Source organism: Hippoglossus stenolepis, chromosome 15, assembly GCF_022539355.2.
Source record: "Hippoglossus stenolepis isolate QCI-W04-F060 chromosome 15, HSTE1.2, whole genome shotgun sequence".
Taxonomy (NCBI): domain Eukaryota; kingdom Metazoa; phylum Chordata; class Actinopteri; order Pleuronectiformes; family Pleuronectidae; genus Hippoglossus; species Hippoglossus stenolepis.
The window spans coordinates 9819622-9834661 of NC_061497.1; the positions used below are offsets into that span (position 1 = coordinate 9819622).

General features: G+C 41.9%; 2 protein-coding genes across 6 annotated transcripts; both read left to right on the forward strand.

Annotated features, from left to right (window-relative positions):
- The first annotated feature begins 561 nt into the window (after positions 1-561).
- Positions 562-8264, forward strand: mtmr2 (myotubularin related protein 2). 4 transcript variants are annotated; one of them, XM_035178667.2, is made up of 16 exons: positions 562-885; positions 2773-2884; positions 2983-3006; positions 3133-3199; positions 3325-3419; positions 3494-3598; positions 3888-3992; positions 4082-4165; positions 4248-4397; positions 4480-4668; positions 4872-5057; positions 5144-5350; positions 5457-5549; positions 5636-5749; positions 5872-6048; positions 7067-8264. In XM_035178667.2, exons 1-16 carry the CDS (start codon positions 806-808, stop codon positions 7229-7231), a joined length of 1953 nt encoding a protein of 650 aa, XP_035034558.1. In that variant the 5' UTR covers positions 562-805; the 3' UTR covers positions 7232-8264. The 4 variants fall into 4 exon arrangements, with proteins under 4 accessions (XP_035034558.1, XP_035034559.1, XP_035034560.1 ...); XM_035178668.2 differs by having other exon boundaries at positions 3136-3199; XM_035178669.2 differs by having other exon boundaries at positions 2773-2875.
- Positions 8265-9412: 1148 nt separating this feature from the next.
- On the forward strand, positions 9413-14633 carry fam76b (family with sequence similarity 76 member B). Of its 2 annotated transcripts, none has more exons than XM_035178672.2 (10): positions 9413-9982; positions 11010-11074; positions 11194-11248; positions 11367-11522; positions 11609-11793; positions 11914-11964; positions 12063-12140; positions 12283-12415; positions 12505-12606; positions 13477-14633. In XM_035178672.2, the coding sequence occupies exons 1-10, from the start codon at positions 9896-9898 to the stop codon at positions 13564-13566; spliced, it is 1002 nt and encodes a 333-aa protein (XP_035034563.1). In that variant the 5' UTR covers positions 9413-9895; the 3' UTR covers positions 13567-14633. The 2 variants fall into 2 exon arrangements, with proteins under 2 accessions (XP_035034563.1, XP_035034562.1); XM_035178671.2 differs by having other exon boundaries at positions 9416-9982; positions 12280-12415.
- The last annotated feature ends 407 nt before the right edge of the window (positions 14634-15040 follow it).

The following is a 15040-nucleotide window of genomic DNA, read 5'->3' on the forward strand; positions in this document are numbered from 1 at the left end:
TAAATAAACTTACACAGATGTGGCATTTATGCAACATTACAGGACAGGAAAGTAGAGGCTGAATCAGACATGGCAGCGAGAGTGGGATGGAGGCAGCAGAGGGAGAAAGCTATATAACATCCAAGCATCAGTTAAACCTGACAGTAAAATAACCATGCCTCGAGTAGATGATATTAAATGGACAAGGCTCGGGCATTGGGTTGGTGCTTGTGGGGAAACAGAGATGGCAACTGTGACCACTGTGGAGTCCTGGAGTCTGTACAGCATGTTTTGATGCATCGGCAACTCTATGCCAAAGAAAGGAGGGAGCGATTTAGAGCAATAGGCAAACTGGTGACTAAGATATTTTCTGTAAAAACACTGCTTGGTGATAGGATGTATAAAAAGGAGAGAACTAGGGAGGTTCTGCACTTCCTTAAAACTACTAATGTATATGGCAAGATATAAGTTTTGAGGGCATAAACTGCAGTGGTGTTTCCCTACCGGCGAGAGGCAGCAATGCACCTACTAGTGTCTGCCGGAAAGAAGAAGAAGAAGAAGAGGAGCCGTGAAGGCAGCACGGGACTAGGTCAGCATAGGAGACATCCGGCAGGGGGCGCCCTCTCCGTTTTGCCGGTGACAGGGAGGCTGCTGGGATAAAGATGGCAGCTTCCTTTTGTTTCTCCGCTCTGACTTCACTCTGAGGGGGTCTTCACTTCACTTCACTTCACTTCACTTCACTTCACTTCCCCCCGCTTCCCTCCGCACCTACCCGGGTTCCCGTCGCTCTCCCGGGGCTTCTCACCGACAGACGACCGAGGAGAAGATGGAGAAGAGCGCGAGCATCGACAGTTTGGGCTCGAAACGCTCCTCGTCACGTCATCCGAGTGTTGATTCATTGTCCAGGTCAATGCTAAACACAACACAACACAACTTAGCGAACTAGAGAAGTGTTCAACTAACAGGAGGTTATTTTAATCCATTTACAGCTAAAGTTAACACGACTTATCCTCGTGTAGTTTTATATAAACCTGCAGGCGGGGCTGATAAACCACAACTAAGATCATCCGGGTAACAACCTGCTGTAGGTTGACAGTAAACCAGGACACTTCAAGCTTAATGGTTGCTGTCATTATCGGTTGTTATCAATGCTTGATCGATTGATCGAATATTCATGCGATGTCGTTCAGTGGTTCTGGAGCCCAGATTTAGTGTGAGGACATACATGTGTTTAGTTAATCTGACCAGCAGCTAAAAGATGTTCACTATATTTTGATGGATCGATTATGTCAGATAATCGGTGTGCTCATTCTTTGAACTTCTCTATTCACAAATGTTTATTTTGACAAATGTGATCAACTCAGAAAATATCCAGTTGAACAGTTAAATAATCAGTCCTGTTTAGGGTTGCAAAGGGGCGGAAAATTTCCGGTAAATTTCCGGAAACTTTCCGGAAACTTTCCATGGAAAGTTAAACTTGGGAATTTTGAAATTTTTTTACCGCAAATTAAACGCTGAGCAATAAAAACAATTCAAAACTCTATTTAAAAGATGTATGGAATGCAGCACACGCTGCACGTTGAATTTCAACCCTGCACTGTGCATTTCTCCATCACATGCGCAGTGCATTCTTCCATCACATGCACAGATAATTCCCAGCATCCTGCACACTACTGCATTAGCCCAGGGACTAGTCAGGTAAGTTTTGATGATATTACTGGGGAAAATATATAAGCATGCTGATTGAGGATTGTTCATCTGTTCATCTAGCCTATTTCTATTCATTTATCCATCAATTGTAAAATATTTTTAAAGACGATTCCAGTTGTTTAGCTAACTATTTATATCTCTGGCATTGCATTAGTGTTTTTTACAAGCTTTTTTCTCATCTTATTCTACAGAACAATGCCACATGCACTATCTTATGTGTGGAGACATTTCACCCCAGCCAATGTAGAAGGGAAGGCTGTGTACATTTGCAAATACTGTGCAAAGACCTATGTTAAGAATGCCACAAAGATGCAGAAGCATATAGTCAAGTGCCCAAAGTTTCCTCAGGGCTCAAATCAGCTTATGACAAAACAAAATGTTTATATTTATGTCTGTATATGACAAGGTAAATACAGTTAGTATAAATTACCCACAAAATTTCCAGTTTATTCCCGTATATTCCCATGGAAAGTTTCCAACTTTGAATATTCCCGGAATTTTGCAACCCTAGTCCTGTTGATAAATAAATAGACAGAAAAAAACAGTACATGCATAGGTCCAAAACCTATATATAACATAAATAAAAGTAAATTCGTCTTCAAGTTGCTTGCTTTTTAAAAAAGAATTTCCAACATTTTTTGTTAAAGAACATCTGCAAATCCTGGACCCAGGGAGTGCCTGTCCTATTTGGTTGATAAATGACATTAATTTCTTATCATTAGTAGTTATTATTCATCGTTTCAGCACCAGAATGCAGCAGGATTTCTCATCTGCTTGCTCAGTCTATTGGGTTAAATATCCTAGCTTTCTATTTAGCTTAAAAAATTCAATGACCAAGTCCTTTTAAAACAGAAGTCCATTGGTTGGATCCCCACCTCCACTGTGTGACAGAAAAACTGCAGCATATGATTGTGTGTATGAATGTTTGTGCTTTAAAGTATTTTAACTGGTCGATAAGACTAGAAAAACTCTATATGAATAGAGTCCATTCACCATTTAACAAGAAGAGAAAAACACGAGTGAAATGAGATGAAATGGCTGCAGTATTTCCTCTGACTCATCTGTCACACCGTCTTTCAACAGTACGTCCACTTCTCGCTCTGACCGCTCGGCCCAGACCAAGCCGCCCTCTGCCATGTCCTCGGACTCTGTGTCCACCTCTGCAGAGTTCTCCCCGGAGCTCAGGGTCAGTAACGTGCGTGTACACATAGATCACAGAGATCCTGCTTCCTCATCTAATGCAGCTAATAATAATGACTGAAGCGTGACTGTGCTCTTCTCTTCACCTTTCAGGTCAAACCCAAAGCTCCTGCCAAGGTATGAAGTACATACTAGTATTCAAATTATTCGATAATGCCTTGTAACTCAATAACTTGTTGACTAGTACATTCAATTTACATCCAGTATTTATTTGGTATATTAAATTATATCTAATGTTTCCAGCAGGTGCTTAGAGATTCTGAAAAAGAGGAGCCACAATTACTTCCAAATGAAACCGTGCAAGACATGGGTAGGTTGTATTATCTGTATTAAAGAAAAATGTCAGCTTTAATCAGCTGTGTTAACTCAAGAGATTATATATTTGACATATTTGGCTAAATCAAGTTTTTTTGTCCCTCTTGCTTTGTTCCACAGCCCAAGACATCACCTACTTCTGTCCCTTCACCGGAGCACTGAGGGGAACAGTGATGGTTACTAACTACAGACTGTTTTTCAAATGCATGGAAAGGGTATGCTTTGTGATTTAAGAACAATTTAATTCATGAGTATGTGAAGTTTTTGTTAATGTAGTGTTTGTTTCCAGGAACCAGCGTTTGTGCTGGACCTGCCCCTCGGGGTGGTGAGTCGTGTGGAAAAGATTGGAAGTGCTTCGAGCCGCGGTGACGTGTCCTATGGTTTAGTTTGCAAGGTGAGTCACTCAGAAATGGTCTGGAATAACTAAAATTAGTTTCTCTGGCAGGTCAGAGTTTTACTGGTTACAGATGCAAGATGGCAAAATGATGATGCTCTTCTGTATATTATATGTTCAGCTTATAGGTCAGAGAGGATGAACCTCTTGTCATCCCTGCTCTTTAAAGCATGTCCACATTAGCGTACTAGGAAATAACATGTTGCTGCCTGCAGTGATTTTACACCAATGAAACTCATCTGTACATTCTGCTCTTGACCCCCGAACTTGTCGCTCTGCCTTTCTGCAGGATGTGCGTAATCTTCGATTTGCACACAAACAGATGGAGGACACACTCAGGAAGTCAATTTTTGAAGTGCTGATAAAATTTGCGTTTCCCGTTTCCAACGGGCTGGTGAGTGATTCTCAGCCTCACTGTCTCTGACGCTGTCGCTCTGCACTCGAGTTGATCAACTACTACGTTTCTTCTTCAACTCTCCACAGCAAATCTTTGCCTTTGATTATGGACAAGTGTTTCCTGAAAACGGGTGGAAGGTGTATGACGCTGTCTCGGAGTACAAAAGACAGGTATTTAAAGATGACGTGAACTCGTCAGCTAAATGATAAAGGAAGGAAGGAAACTTATTGGTTTTTGCGTGTATCTTGGAAGGGTATACCCAATGAAAGCTGGAGGATAACAAAAATAAACGATCACTTCGAGCTGTGTGACACCTACCCATCAACTCTCGCCGTGCCCGTCAACATACCAGACGAAGAGGTGAAGAGAGTCGCTGCCTTCAGGGCGAAGGGCAGGATACCTGTGAGTGACAAACTTTTCCACAGTGAATAAAATCACCCTCTCCTGTGTCTGTGTTGATATTCTGCTACACTCCCTTTCGTAGGTTTTATCGTGGATCCATCCGGAGAGCCAAGCGACCGTGACGCGCTGCAGTCAGCCAATGGTCGGCATAAACGGGAAGCGCAGCAAAGAGGATGAGAAATACCTCCAGTCGATCATGGATGCTAATGCTCAGTCCCATAAACTGTTCATTTTTGACGCCAGGCCCAGTGTCAACGCTGCCGCCAACAAGGTTCATTCTCTAAATCTGAATTCAACAGCAATATTTATGAAGCACAACATTTTCAAAACATTATTTCAAGGACCTGTACACAGAGGTTAAAGGTTACACTCAGCTGTCAGACAATGTACTGAGTTGGTAGCGAATTAAGTTTTGCTGATCCGTGGCCAATGGATCAAAATAAAACCTGTCTGTTGTCCATTTGTTTCTTCCAGATGAAAGGGGGCGGATATGAAAGTGAGGACGCTTATCAAAATGCAGAGCTGGTGTTCTTGGATATTCACAACATCCACGTGATGAGGGAGTCACTGCGCAAGTTGAAGGACGTGGTCTACCCCAACATCGAGGACTCCCACTGGCTCTCCAATCTGGAGTCCACTCACTGGCTCGAGCACATCAAGGTGAGCGTAGTGATGCGTCACTGTGCAGAGGAATGGGGTAAAATACTAAAATGATATTAAGCTGACTGAGTTGTGTGTGTGCGTAGCTGATTCTGGCCGGAGCGCTGCGGATTGCAGATAAGGTGGAGTCTGGGAAAACATCCGTGGTGGTCCACTGCAGCGATGGCTGGGACCGCACAGCCCAACTCACCTCCCTGGCCATGCTCATGCTGGACGGTTACTACCGCACCATTCGCGGCTTCGAAGTGCTGCTGGAGAAAGAGTGGCTGAGCTTTGGTCACCGCTTCCAGCTGGTAAACAATCATTCATACATTTATTGTGGGTATTCCAGCGTAATATGCTGTGACTTTTCCAGTCACATCACTGATATTCCTTCCATCTTTCCTCTTTTTCTCGCAGAGAATCGGTCATGGCGATAAAAACCACACAGACGCAGACCGTTCACCTGTTTTCATTCAGTTCATTGACTGTGTCTGGCAGCTGACGCGTCAGGTAACAAATAAATGATACTGAAATGTGAAAATAATCTTCTGAAAAATCTTTCAAGGATAATAATGAGGCTGTTTTTTGTTTTTAAGTTCCCTGCAGCCTTTGAGTTTAATGAATACTTCCTGGTCACCATTCTGGATCACCTGTACAGCTGCCTGTTTGGGACATTCTTGTGTAACAGTGAACAGCAGAGGATGAAGGAGGTGAGAGATTTTGTTTCTCTGCACATTTTAACAATGTAGTTGAAAAAAGGGCAGGATGCAAAGTCTGTTATTAAAACGAGAATTTATTGCACATTCAGTGTTATGACATCTTTATTTTACAGGAGGTTCCCAGAAGGACGGGGTCTCTGTGGTCTTATATTAACAGCCAGCTGGAGGAGTTCACCAATCCTCTGTATGTGAACTACTCCAACCATGTGCTGTTCCCTGTAGTCAGCCTGCGCCATCTGGAGCTTTGGGTTGGCTACTACATTCGCTGGAACCCTCGTATGAGACCTCAGGTATGTCAAGGAATCCTGTCTGTACCTGAGTTCAATGTTTTTAATGCGCCCACATGATGCTTTTCTTTTGCTTCTGTGTGTCATGTATTTTTTTGTTTATTTTAAAGACGTAGTTACAAAAGTCAAAGAGCACGAACGGCCTGGTTTGCCTAACTGGCTTTTATTTCTGTATTACCAAATAACATTTAATATCCCCTCTAAATTCAGTTTATTCCTCATGGTAAAGGGATTACACAACTATAACGTTAATTATTAAATATACAAGAGTATAATATAATAATATAAAATAAAAAACAACCCCTGTTTAATGTAGTAGTGCAAGTCTATTGGCTGGTTCACCCTTCATATATATATATGGATGTAGACTCCGGACAGTGAAACCAATGCAGAAGTGCCTGAAACCATGTATTCACTGAAAGGACCAGCAGAGGACGTTGTAGAAATCTGTGAGAAAATGAACTTACTTCTCACATGACTTTTAAATCGTCCTCAATACATCATGATGTTCATTTTTATAAATTGTGGTCACATTTAAAGTCAAATTTTAAAATGAAGCATGTTATGAATTGGGGCATGGATACCGTGTAATTGACTTCTAGTGATATCCAATGGGTGCAGGTCGCTGGTGAGAACTCAGTGTCCTCAAGCTCTCGGTCAGGATCCACCTCCCTCTCCTCCAAATATGGTTACTTCTGGACAAAATGACAAACTTGAAGCTTTAAAAATGCAGCTCACAAACTAATGCATGATGTCACTTGTTCCAGACTTTCAATAACTGACTCAGTCTCAAATTGGTATGCGGTGAGTGGGCGAGTTGACCAATCAGAGCAGACTTAGCAGCCGTGTACAATATGAGAAGAAGAATGTGTATTTTTAGCCTTGCAACATCTGAACCTATACTATTAAACCCACAAATTAAAATGATGAACATCTAAATGCTCAGAACATGGGCACTGAAAAAGAACTATATTTCAGCGTTTGATCATTATTTTTATTGTATATCTTTTTTATTTGACAGGAGCCTGTTCATCAGCGCTACAAGGAGCTGCTGGCGAAGCGTGCCGAGCTGCAGAAAAGGGTGGACGAGCTTCAGAGAGAGGTGACCAACCGTTCAGCCTCCTCTTCCTCTGAGCGGGCGGGCTCCCCCACACGCTCCATCACTCCAGTGCAGACTTTTGTTTGACACAACTTGACCCTCATTAAGCTGAGTCCCACTAGTAAGACGGCCTCACCTGGCGCGTTGATGCACTATCACCAAAAAGTCTGCCGAAGCAGATGACTGTGTTTGCATCTCTTAGAGGTTCTGTAGAATCGGCCTGCAACAGAAGAGAGTCTGTCTCAGACCACTTGGCCACAGCCATATTGTTCTCATCCTCTGGGGTGAGCGGAAATGTAACAAGAATATGGGAGACTGTTCATTGCATTAAACTACCTACAATCAGTGTTGATTATATTTAAAGGACACTAAAATATTACTCGGTTTTAAACATGTCTGCCTTATACATGTCACAGCAACACTCACGTCACTCCTCTACACTGCAAATATTTGCAATAGATGATTTGTTGAGCTGAAGCAATTGTGGACATGTAAAATGCTGCAAATATTTGGAGGTTAAAACGCTAACATTTAAAATGCGTGGAAGTTGTTAAATACTGACTTTAAAATGTAGCTTAAGGGCTGTAACGTTAGCTTCTTTTAATTTTCAAAAAGAGTCAGAGTGCATATAAAAACATTGATGGCTTCTCTTAGGAGTCGGTGCTTTTAGATTGTTGTGACCAAATATCTGTTTTTTTAATATATAGTTACTGTGTCAAACAGTTAATTACATTCCTGTCATTGAGTTTTGTAAGTTTCTTCAACTAGTCAGCATAATTTATTCTCCTTTAGTTCAGACTTTGTATGTATAGCTCACAAACACACATTTCAATTCTTAGGAGATCTTCCCGTCTAAATGTGAATAAGCTGCACACACCAGTTCATTCATCTGTCCCAGTTAACAAGCATCTACACAAAATTGTAACGACTGATAATTTGCTCTGGGTATTTTTAAGTATAATAAATCAGAATGATGACCTGTGCCTTGCTCTGAATGATTGGGAGAATGAGAGAGTAGTGTTTCAAGGTTTTTAATTGAACGGTTGAACGCTAAATACAGTGTTGGCCTGCTTTTCCACTGTGTATGTGAATACTTGCAATAAACACATGACTCAGCTCAGCATGGTTTGTTACTTTAGCATCGTGCCAACACAACACCCTCCTGTCAGTCCATTTCCTTCGGTTTAGCCGTTATAAATAAAGAAATATTACCGTGTGAAATTTTAAATTTAATATTTCTGAAAACATTTGTATTACCATCTTCAGTCTATTTCATTCTCATAATTAGATCTGAGATCAGTAGCCATAAAATGGCTTGAGGGCCAAATCCTTTCATTAGTGGAACTGTTATTCCTACAATGTTTTATTGCTGCTTATATTAAATTACTGTCCCTTTAATGGTGTGTGTGTTTGGCCAAAATAATTTCTATCCTGAACCATGTCTGATTTAAAAGTTATGTTTTCTTTCTTATTTCAAGTTTTATATGTATTTCTTTACATTTTATGTTGGTATCGGTATTAGCTGCTAAAAATCCACATCCCACTATTGTTCTCAAAATTAAACGACCAAGTGGTATGAAAACGACTTAAAGGGATAGTTCACCCAAAAATGAAAATTCACTCATCGACTCACCACTATGCGATGGAGGGGAGGGTGAAGTGTTTGAGTCCACAAAACACTTTTGGTGTTTGGATTGGACTTAGGCGGGTTATCAGTGTTGCGGCCAAATCGCTCACGCTCATTAACATGGCGAGTATCATCGTTTGCCCCTTGGGCGAGAGCACAGAGGTGAGAGTTTGTGCGAGCCTGAATGTGAACGTGGCTCCAGAAAATATCAGAGGCCATTTACAAACATGGTGTAAATGACGCCGTTTTGAGTCGAATTTTAATGTCGGGGCTTACGGACACTTGGATGACACCACAGGAGCAGCATGGAGGCTTTTAATGTTTTCTATTTCCTGTTTGAAGATTTGGTCGCCATTGACTTCCATTGTATTGGATTTGGCTCCAAAGCTTTTTACCCCTGATGCTCCAAAAGTGTTTTGTGGACTCAAACACTTCACCAACTCTCCATCGGCATAGTGGTGAGCGGATAATGAGTGAATGATTACGATCAGTTTCTTTATCGATCAAACTCTTTTGTGATCGATCACACTAGTTGATCGATCTGGAGGCGGATGAGCTGATCAGACGCGCTGAGTAAAAGCTGATTGGCCCGCAGCATTTCAAACTCCAGATCCCGCGGTCGGGCGTTGTGTCGCGATAGGTTTTCTTTCTTCTCGCAGGAGCCGTCGGCCACTTCCGGTGACATGACGACGACGGCATCGATACAAAAAAGAGAGACGGAGAACAGTAGAATTCCTTTCAGGGCGAGAACAGTGGAAAGTCCTCCGAAATAACCAGCTGTGAGTGTAGTGGGTCGTGTTCGCGGAGGATCAACCGACGGTCGGCGTCGCGTCAGTGTTGTGGGACGACGCGCGGGGCGGCGGAAGCTCTGAGATATCTGGAGTTTATTGTTCTTCGGCTGCTCCCCTCCGGCTAACGAAGCTATTTCTGTTCCGCCGAGCACAGCCAGCTAACGCTAGCTATCGCCGGATGCCAACGCTGAGCTGTGTGCGCGCCACGGTCTCAATAAGCGGGCGGCTCGGGAGGACACGGTGCCTTTTAATCCGTTCGGTTTGCAGCTGGACTCGGCCAACGCTACCACCCCCCCTACTCCCCCGGGCTCGGTGACTTTCGTTTGGGCGAGAATGGCAACGTCGGCTCTGTACGCCTGCACGAAGTGTAACCAGCGGTATCCCTTCGAGGAGCTGTCGCAGGGCCAGCAGCTGTGCAAGGTTCGGACTGTAAACAACACAGAAACCGTGTGTGCGGTTGTTGATCTGGGTGCGATGGTGTTTACGACTCATCTCCGATTATGCAACAGCTTTTATCTTTCCGACCTGGACAAGCACACACACACACACACGCTCACTGAAAGCCTGTTTATCCCAATCCGCCACGATCTGTTGGTTAAAGAGCACCGACACATCAGTACACTTATAACACTTGTAATTAACAGCTGGATGTTCTCCATGAAAGAAGCATTATCCTAATAATTGCCACTGATGTTCTACTTGTTGCTCTTTGTAGAGCTTCACGGGTAAATGCTCTGTATTTACATAGTGTTGATGGTCACTCAGGGTTTTACAGTTTTTGTCATTCACCCATCCACATGCATTAATACAGTGCATCTATTTGCAGCACTTTATCTACCATACATCTGTCATATAGAGAATAGAACGCCTTTATTGTCATGAACACTGTACAATTTTTTTTTTCTCCAAAAGATAAGTGATCGCAATAAAGTAGACAGACAAAAAAAAAATATATATATATATATATTCGAGATCTGTAAACAGAAGTCAGTCATGTCATGGTGGAGTTTATCATCACTTATTCATAAACATTTTTGGGGTTAAGTATCTTTCCTAGGACACGTTGCCACATGGAATGAGGAAAGACTGGAGTCGCACTAACAACCGTCTGGTTGGTGGTCATCCCACTCTTACTCCTGAGCCACAGATGTCCCGTTCAAGTAGAACCTCAGTGTACAGGGGAAGAAAATGATGACATTTAGGAATGCATCCTTATTCACTGTTGTTGTGTCTGTGAACATAACCAGTCACATGCCAGTCCTCACTTGTATACACCCACATTTTCAGAAACTGGTATTTCCACAGGCGTTGTGGCCAAGATCTGGTGAGAGACAAACAATTAAAAGGGCGGACTTGTTTCCAACATGTCAATTTGACATGAAATCAAATTTGTCCACTTTTATGTGGAGATGCTGACATGTGGTACTTTTTTGTTTTGATTCCTCAGGAGTGTCGCATCGCACACCCAATTGTGAAGTGCACATTTTGCAGATCTGAATTTCAGCAGGAAAGGTGAGACGTTTGGGCCTCGTCATAGATTTCAGCTTTTATTTATGCTCATACAGTGACTTTCTTTGTGTTTTTTATGCAATTTGTTTGTGATGTGATTCTTTCTTTTCTATTCTTTACAGCAAAACCAATACGATCTGCAAGAAATGTGCACAGAACGTGAAACAGTTTGGAACTGTGAGTAACTTTTCTTCTCGGAGCACTTTTCAAGCTGCTTATTGTCCATTTATTTAAAGCTACATGATGGGTAATTTCCCTTCCAACCTTCATCTTTGTCTTTTGTCTGCTTTCACAGCCCAAGCCCTGCCAGTACTGTAACATCATCGCAGCATTTATTGGGACCAAGTGCCAGCGTTGTACAAACTCCGAAAAGAAATATGGACCTCCACAGACCTGTGAGCAGTGCAAACAGCAGTGCGCCTTTGACCGCAAGGAGGAAGGCAGGAGAAAGGTAACGGCACACACACATGTAGTCTGGTTTTACAGTGAATGTGTAACAGCAACATCTTGAGCTACCATCTTCTAAATGTCCTACAGGTGGATGGGAAACTGCTGTGCTGGCTCTGCACTCTGTCCTACCGCCGGGTCCTGCAGAAGACCAAGGAACAGAGGAAAGGCTTCGGCTCCTCCAACTCCTCGTCCCTGAACGAGAAAGACCACCACTCCAGACCTCACCATCATCACCACCACCACCAACACAGACACAGCAGTTCTCACCACAAGTATGTTCTTTGCTTTGTCACTTCTCCCATCCTCGGGCTGCTCAGCCAGGCTTTTATGTCTCAGGCAGAATAGGAAAAAAATAAAGTTTGTGTGTTGCTGAGCTATCCCGTCTTTCACAGACTGAGTGGGAGCCTGAGTCCTGAGCAGGAGCAGGGACTGTGGAAGCAGAGGTAGAACTCTCTTTCTCATTTCTCCCACTTAATGAATACTGTGTATTGATGGCGGTTTTTGGCCCACACTTTATATTCTCTTCTGATTTTCTGTGCAGCCATAAATCGTCTTTGATCCAGAAGGAGACTCCAAAGAAGAAACCAAAACTGGAGATGAAGCCATCCAATGGGGACAGGTGAGATAGATTTACTAACCGTTAAAGGAAAGATTCAATGACTTAACTTGCATTTTTGTTGACATAAAAATACCACCTGTCCATATTTTGTTCACTCATCTCAGCATTAGGCTCATGCACTTCCCTTTTCTCCCATCAGTAGTTCCATCACCCAGTCAATGGATTCTGGAGGAACAGACAACTTCATTCTCATCAGCCAGCTGAAAGAGGAAGTGATGTCACTGAAGAGACTTCTACAGCAGCGGGATCAGACCATCCTAGAGAAGGACCGAAAGGTAGGACGTCGGCTTAAATGAAACAAAACTGCATCGCTGTTAGCTGATTGGATGTCCTTTGAGGTATTAATTATGAAACTCTTCTCTAGCTCACAGAGATCAAAGCAGACTTTCAGTACCAGGAGTCCAACATGAGAGTGAAGATGAACCAAATGGACAAATCGCACAAAGAGTCCATGGAGCAGCAGCAGGTAAAAAACTATATAGTGTTGCAGACCAGTAAGATAAATTATACTTGAGTTGACAACAGCGACAATTGCAGCACTGCAATCAAAACCCGTTGTGAGTAAAAAGCCAATAAGAATCCTTGATCACACCAGCTGTTCAAAAAGCTTTAAACGTGTATAGGAGCGATACTTTCAACTGCCCCCACCCAGCGCTTCATTTTTTACAAAACCTCGATGTGCTTGTTATGCTAAAAATGAATTGGTATTAACAAGCTCATACAGAAGTGTGGACTTTAATATTCCTACAAGTTTGTCAGATTATTGTAAACTTATAGCTACAGACACTAGAAGCATCACCAGCATGTAATGAACTCACATCAGCAACCGAGGGAGGAGGACAGACATAATAACGGCTTCCAAGGGATTTAGTTTGAATATTATTAATAGATTTTATTTGTTTTATTCAGAGAAATCTTATGGAGGTCACATACTGTGCTGCAGGGTTTCTGCCACTTTCCTTTTGCAGCGGCAGCTCGCTTTACACGCTAACAATAAAGGCTAATCAGAAGTCATTAGGATCGGTCCAGTACTTGAAGTTTCCTTTTGTGTTTGTTTGATTTACTCTGGAAATGAAGTCAGAATAATTACAGCACTGTTGATATTCTTTTTTTTACTAAGTTTATTTTTCTAAACCAGTTTTATATACTTTTAAAATAATAATAACAAAGATATAACCAATAAGAGTATCAATAAAGTCCCAGAAAAAGAGGACTGCATTGATGCACCTCAAACAATAATACATGTTGAGCAAAAACTAGGTTGAAGCATCTGTTGAGTAATGAGTAATTGTGACTGTGTATCATTTCTAACACAGTGAATCATTTGTTTCCACAGGGCAAGAACAGGGAGTTGATGAAGCAAGTGGCTGCCCTCTCCAAAGGCAAAAAGTTTGACCGGACAGGAAGTTCACTGCTGTTACCCTAACAATAGGCTGGCCAGCGGGTAACGACACAGAGCGGCTTCATTGTTATAACACTGTGAGAGTCTCCCTCCTGTGTGTCCTCATTGCCATCAACATCGATTTACTTCACTGGTAAAGCCAGAGACCATGTTGTACATGGAAATCAATTGTCGAAACAAAGAAATCTTTTTTCTCGAAATGTCAACATATTTTAGATATTTTATGGCAACTTTTCCACTGGATCATAGGATGTGACTTGGGATGTGCGGAGTGGAGGATGGGGGTCATTTTTAACACTGCCGGGCCAAAACAAAAAAATCATTGTGTGCATATGTGGATAGCATTCTGTCGACTCAATGTATCCACTTAACTTTTATGGATGTCATGCAATTTATTTATTCAACTGTATTTCTTAGCTTTTTTATTTCCTCACAACATACTGAGAGAATATCCCACATTTTGGGGTTTTCTTCAATAGCAGTTAGATATATTTTTCTAAATGATGCGATTGTGGAAGACTAGCTCTCCTTAACGGAGACCCTCAGCAACTTTACAATGTATGCAAAATGAGAGAAGTGTGACCACTGGGCTGCTGCTCAACAGGAGAGAACTCTCTCAGTAACAATTCATAAATCAACCAATGAACACTTTGAAAGGCTGTCTGATAGAGAGAGACACCTCTTGGCTGCCCTCTTTCTCACCGTGTGACAGCTATAGTGCTTTGCTGTTTCTCTTTAGTGGAACGATTGTAATAATGCATGATTTTACTGCCAGATACCAGATGGCATTGTGGTCGGACTTCTTTTCCCCCCCTCCCCCTTTTAATTAGTTTTTTTTTTAAGAAACACTTGTAAATGTATTACTGGGGTCAGCCATTGTATTTAAACTATTGCTTGTATCTGTTTTAGTGAGTACAGTATGTGTATGGTAAGGCCAGTTGAAATTAACATGTCTGTAGAAGATGCTTTTTAAAGGAACACACCTTTCACCTTGCGTTACTGGGCTGGTTTCATACTGGGGCATCCAGGATCACTTTTGTACTTTTTTCCAAACCAACTGTTTTAAAACTATTAAAACTGGCTAAACTGTTTCTGTATGTTTTGTTTTTTTACTGACTGCCAAACTGTGTAAATTAGGGATTCCATAAATGTATACAGTACAAGTCATGCACCTCGCACATTAAACATATGGTCTGGGCAAGGTAAGGACAGCTGCATCAAACGGTATCAAAGATAGTCGACCTAAAAATCCTCTTTCATGCCATTGTTGATTTTCAACCCCCCTTTCATAACTTCTTTTAATCTTACATCTCTGAATTAGTTTTCTGTCCTGTGTAAAGCACAAAATGTGGTTGAGATTTAATGGTGAAATTAAATTAAATGCAGCATAATGTCATATTACCTTAGAAAGACAATACTACCTGGTTGAGTGTTCTTATATATCGCCAAACAATAATCTATATTAAATATTGAATACGTTGTGCAATAGACAACAGTT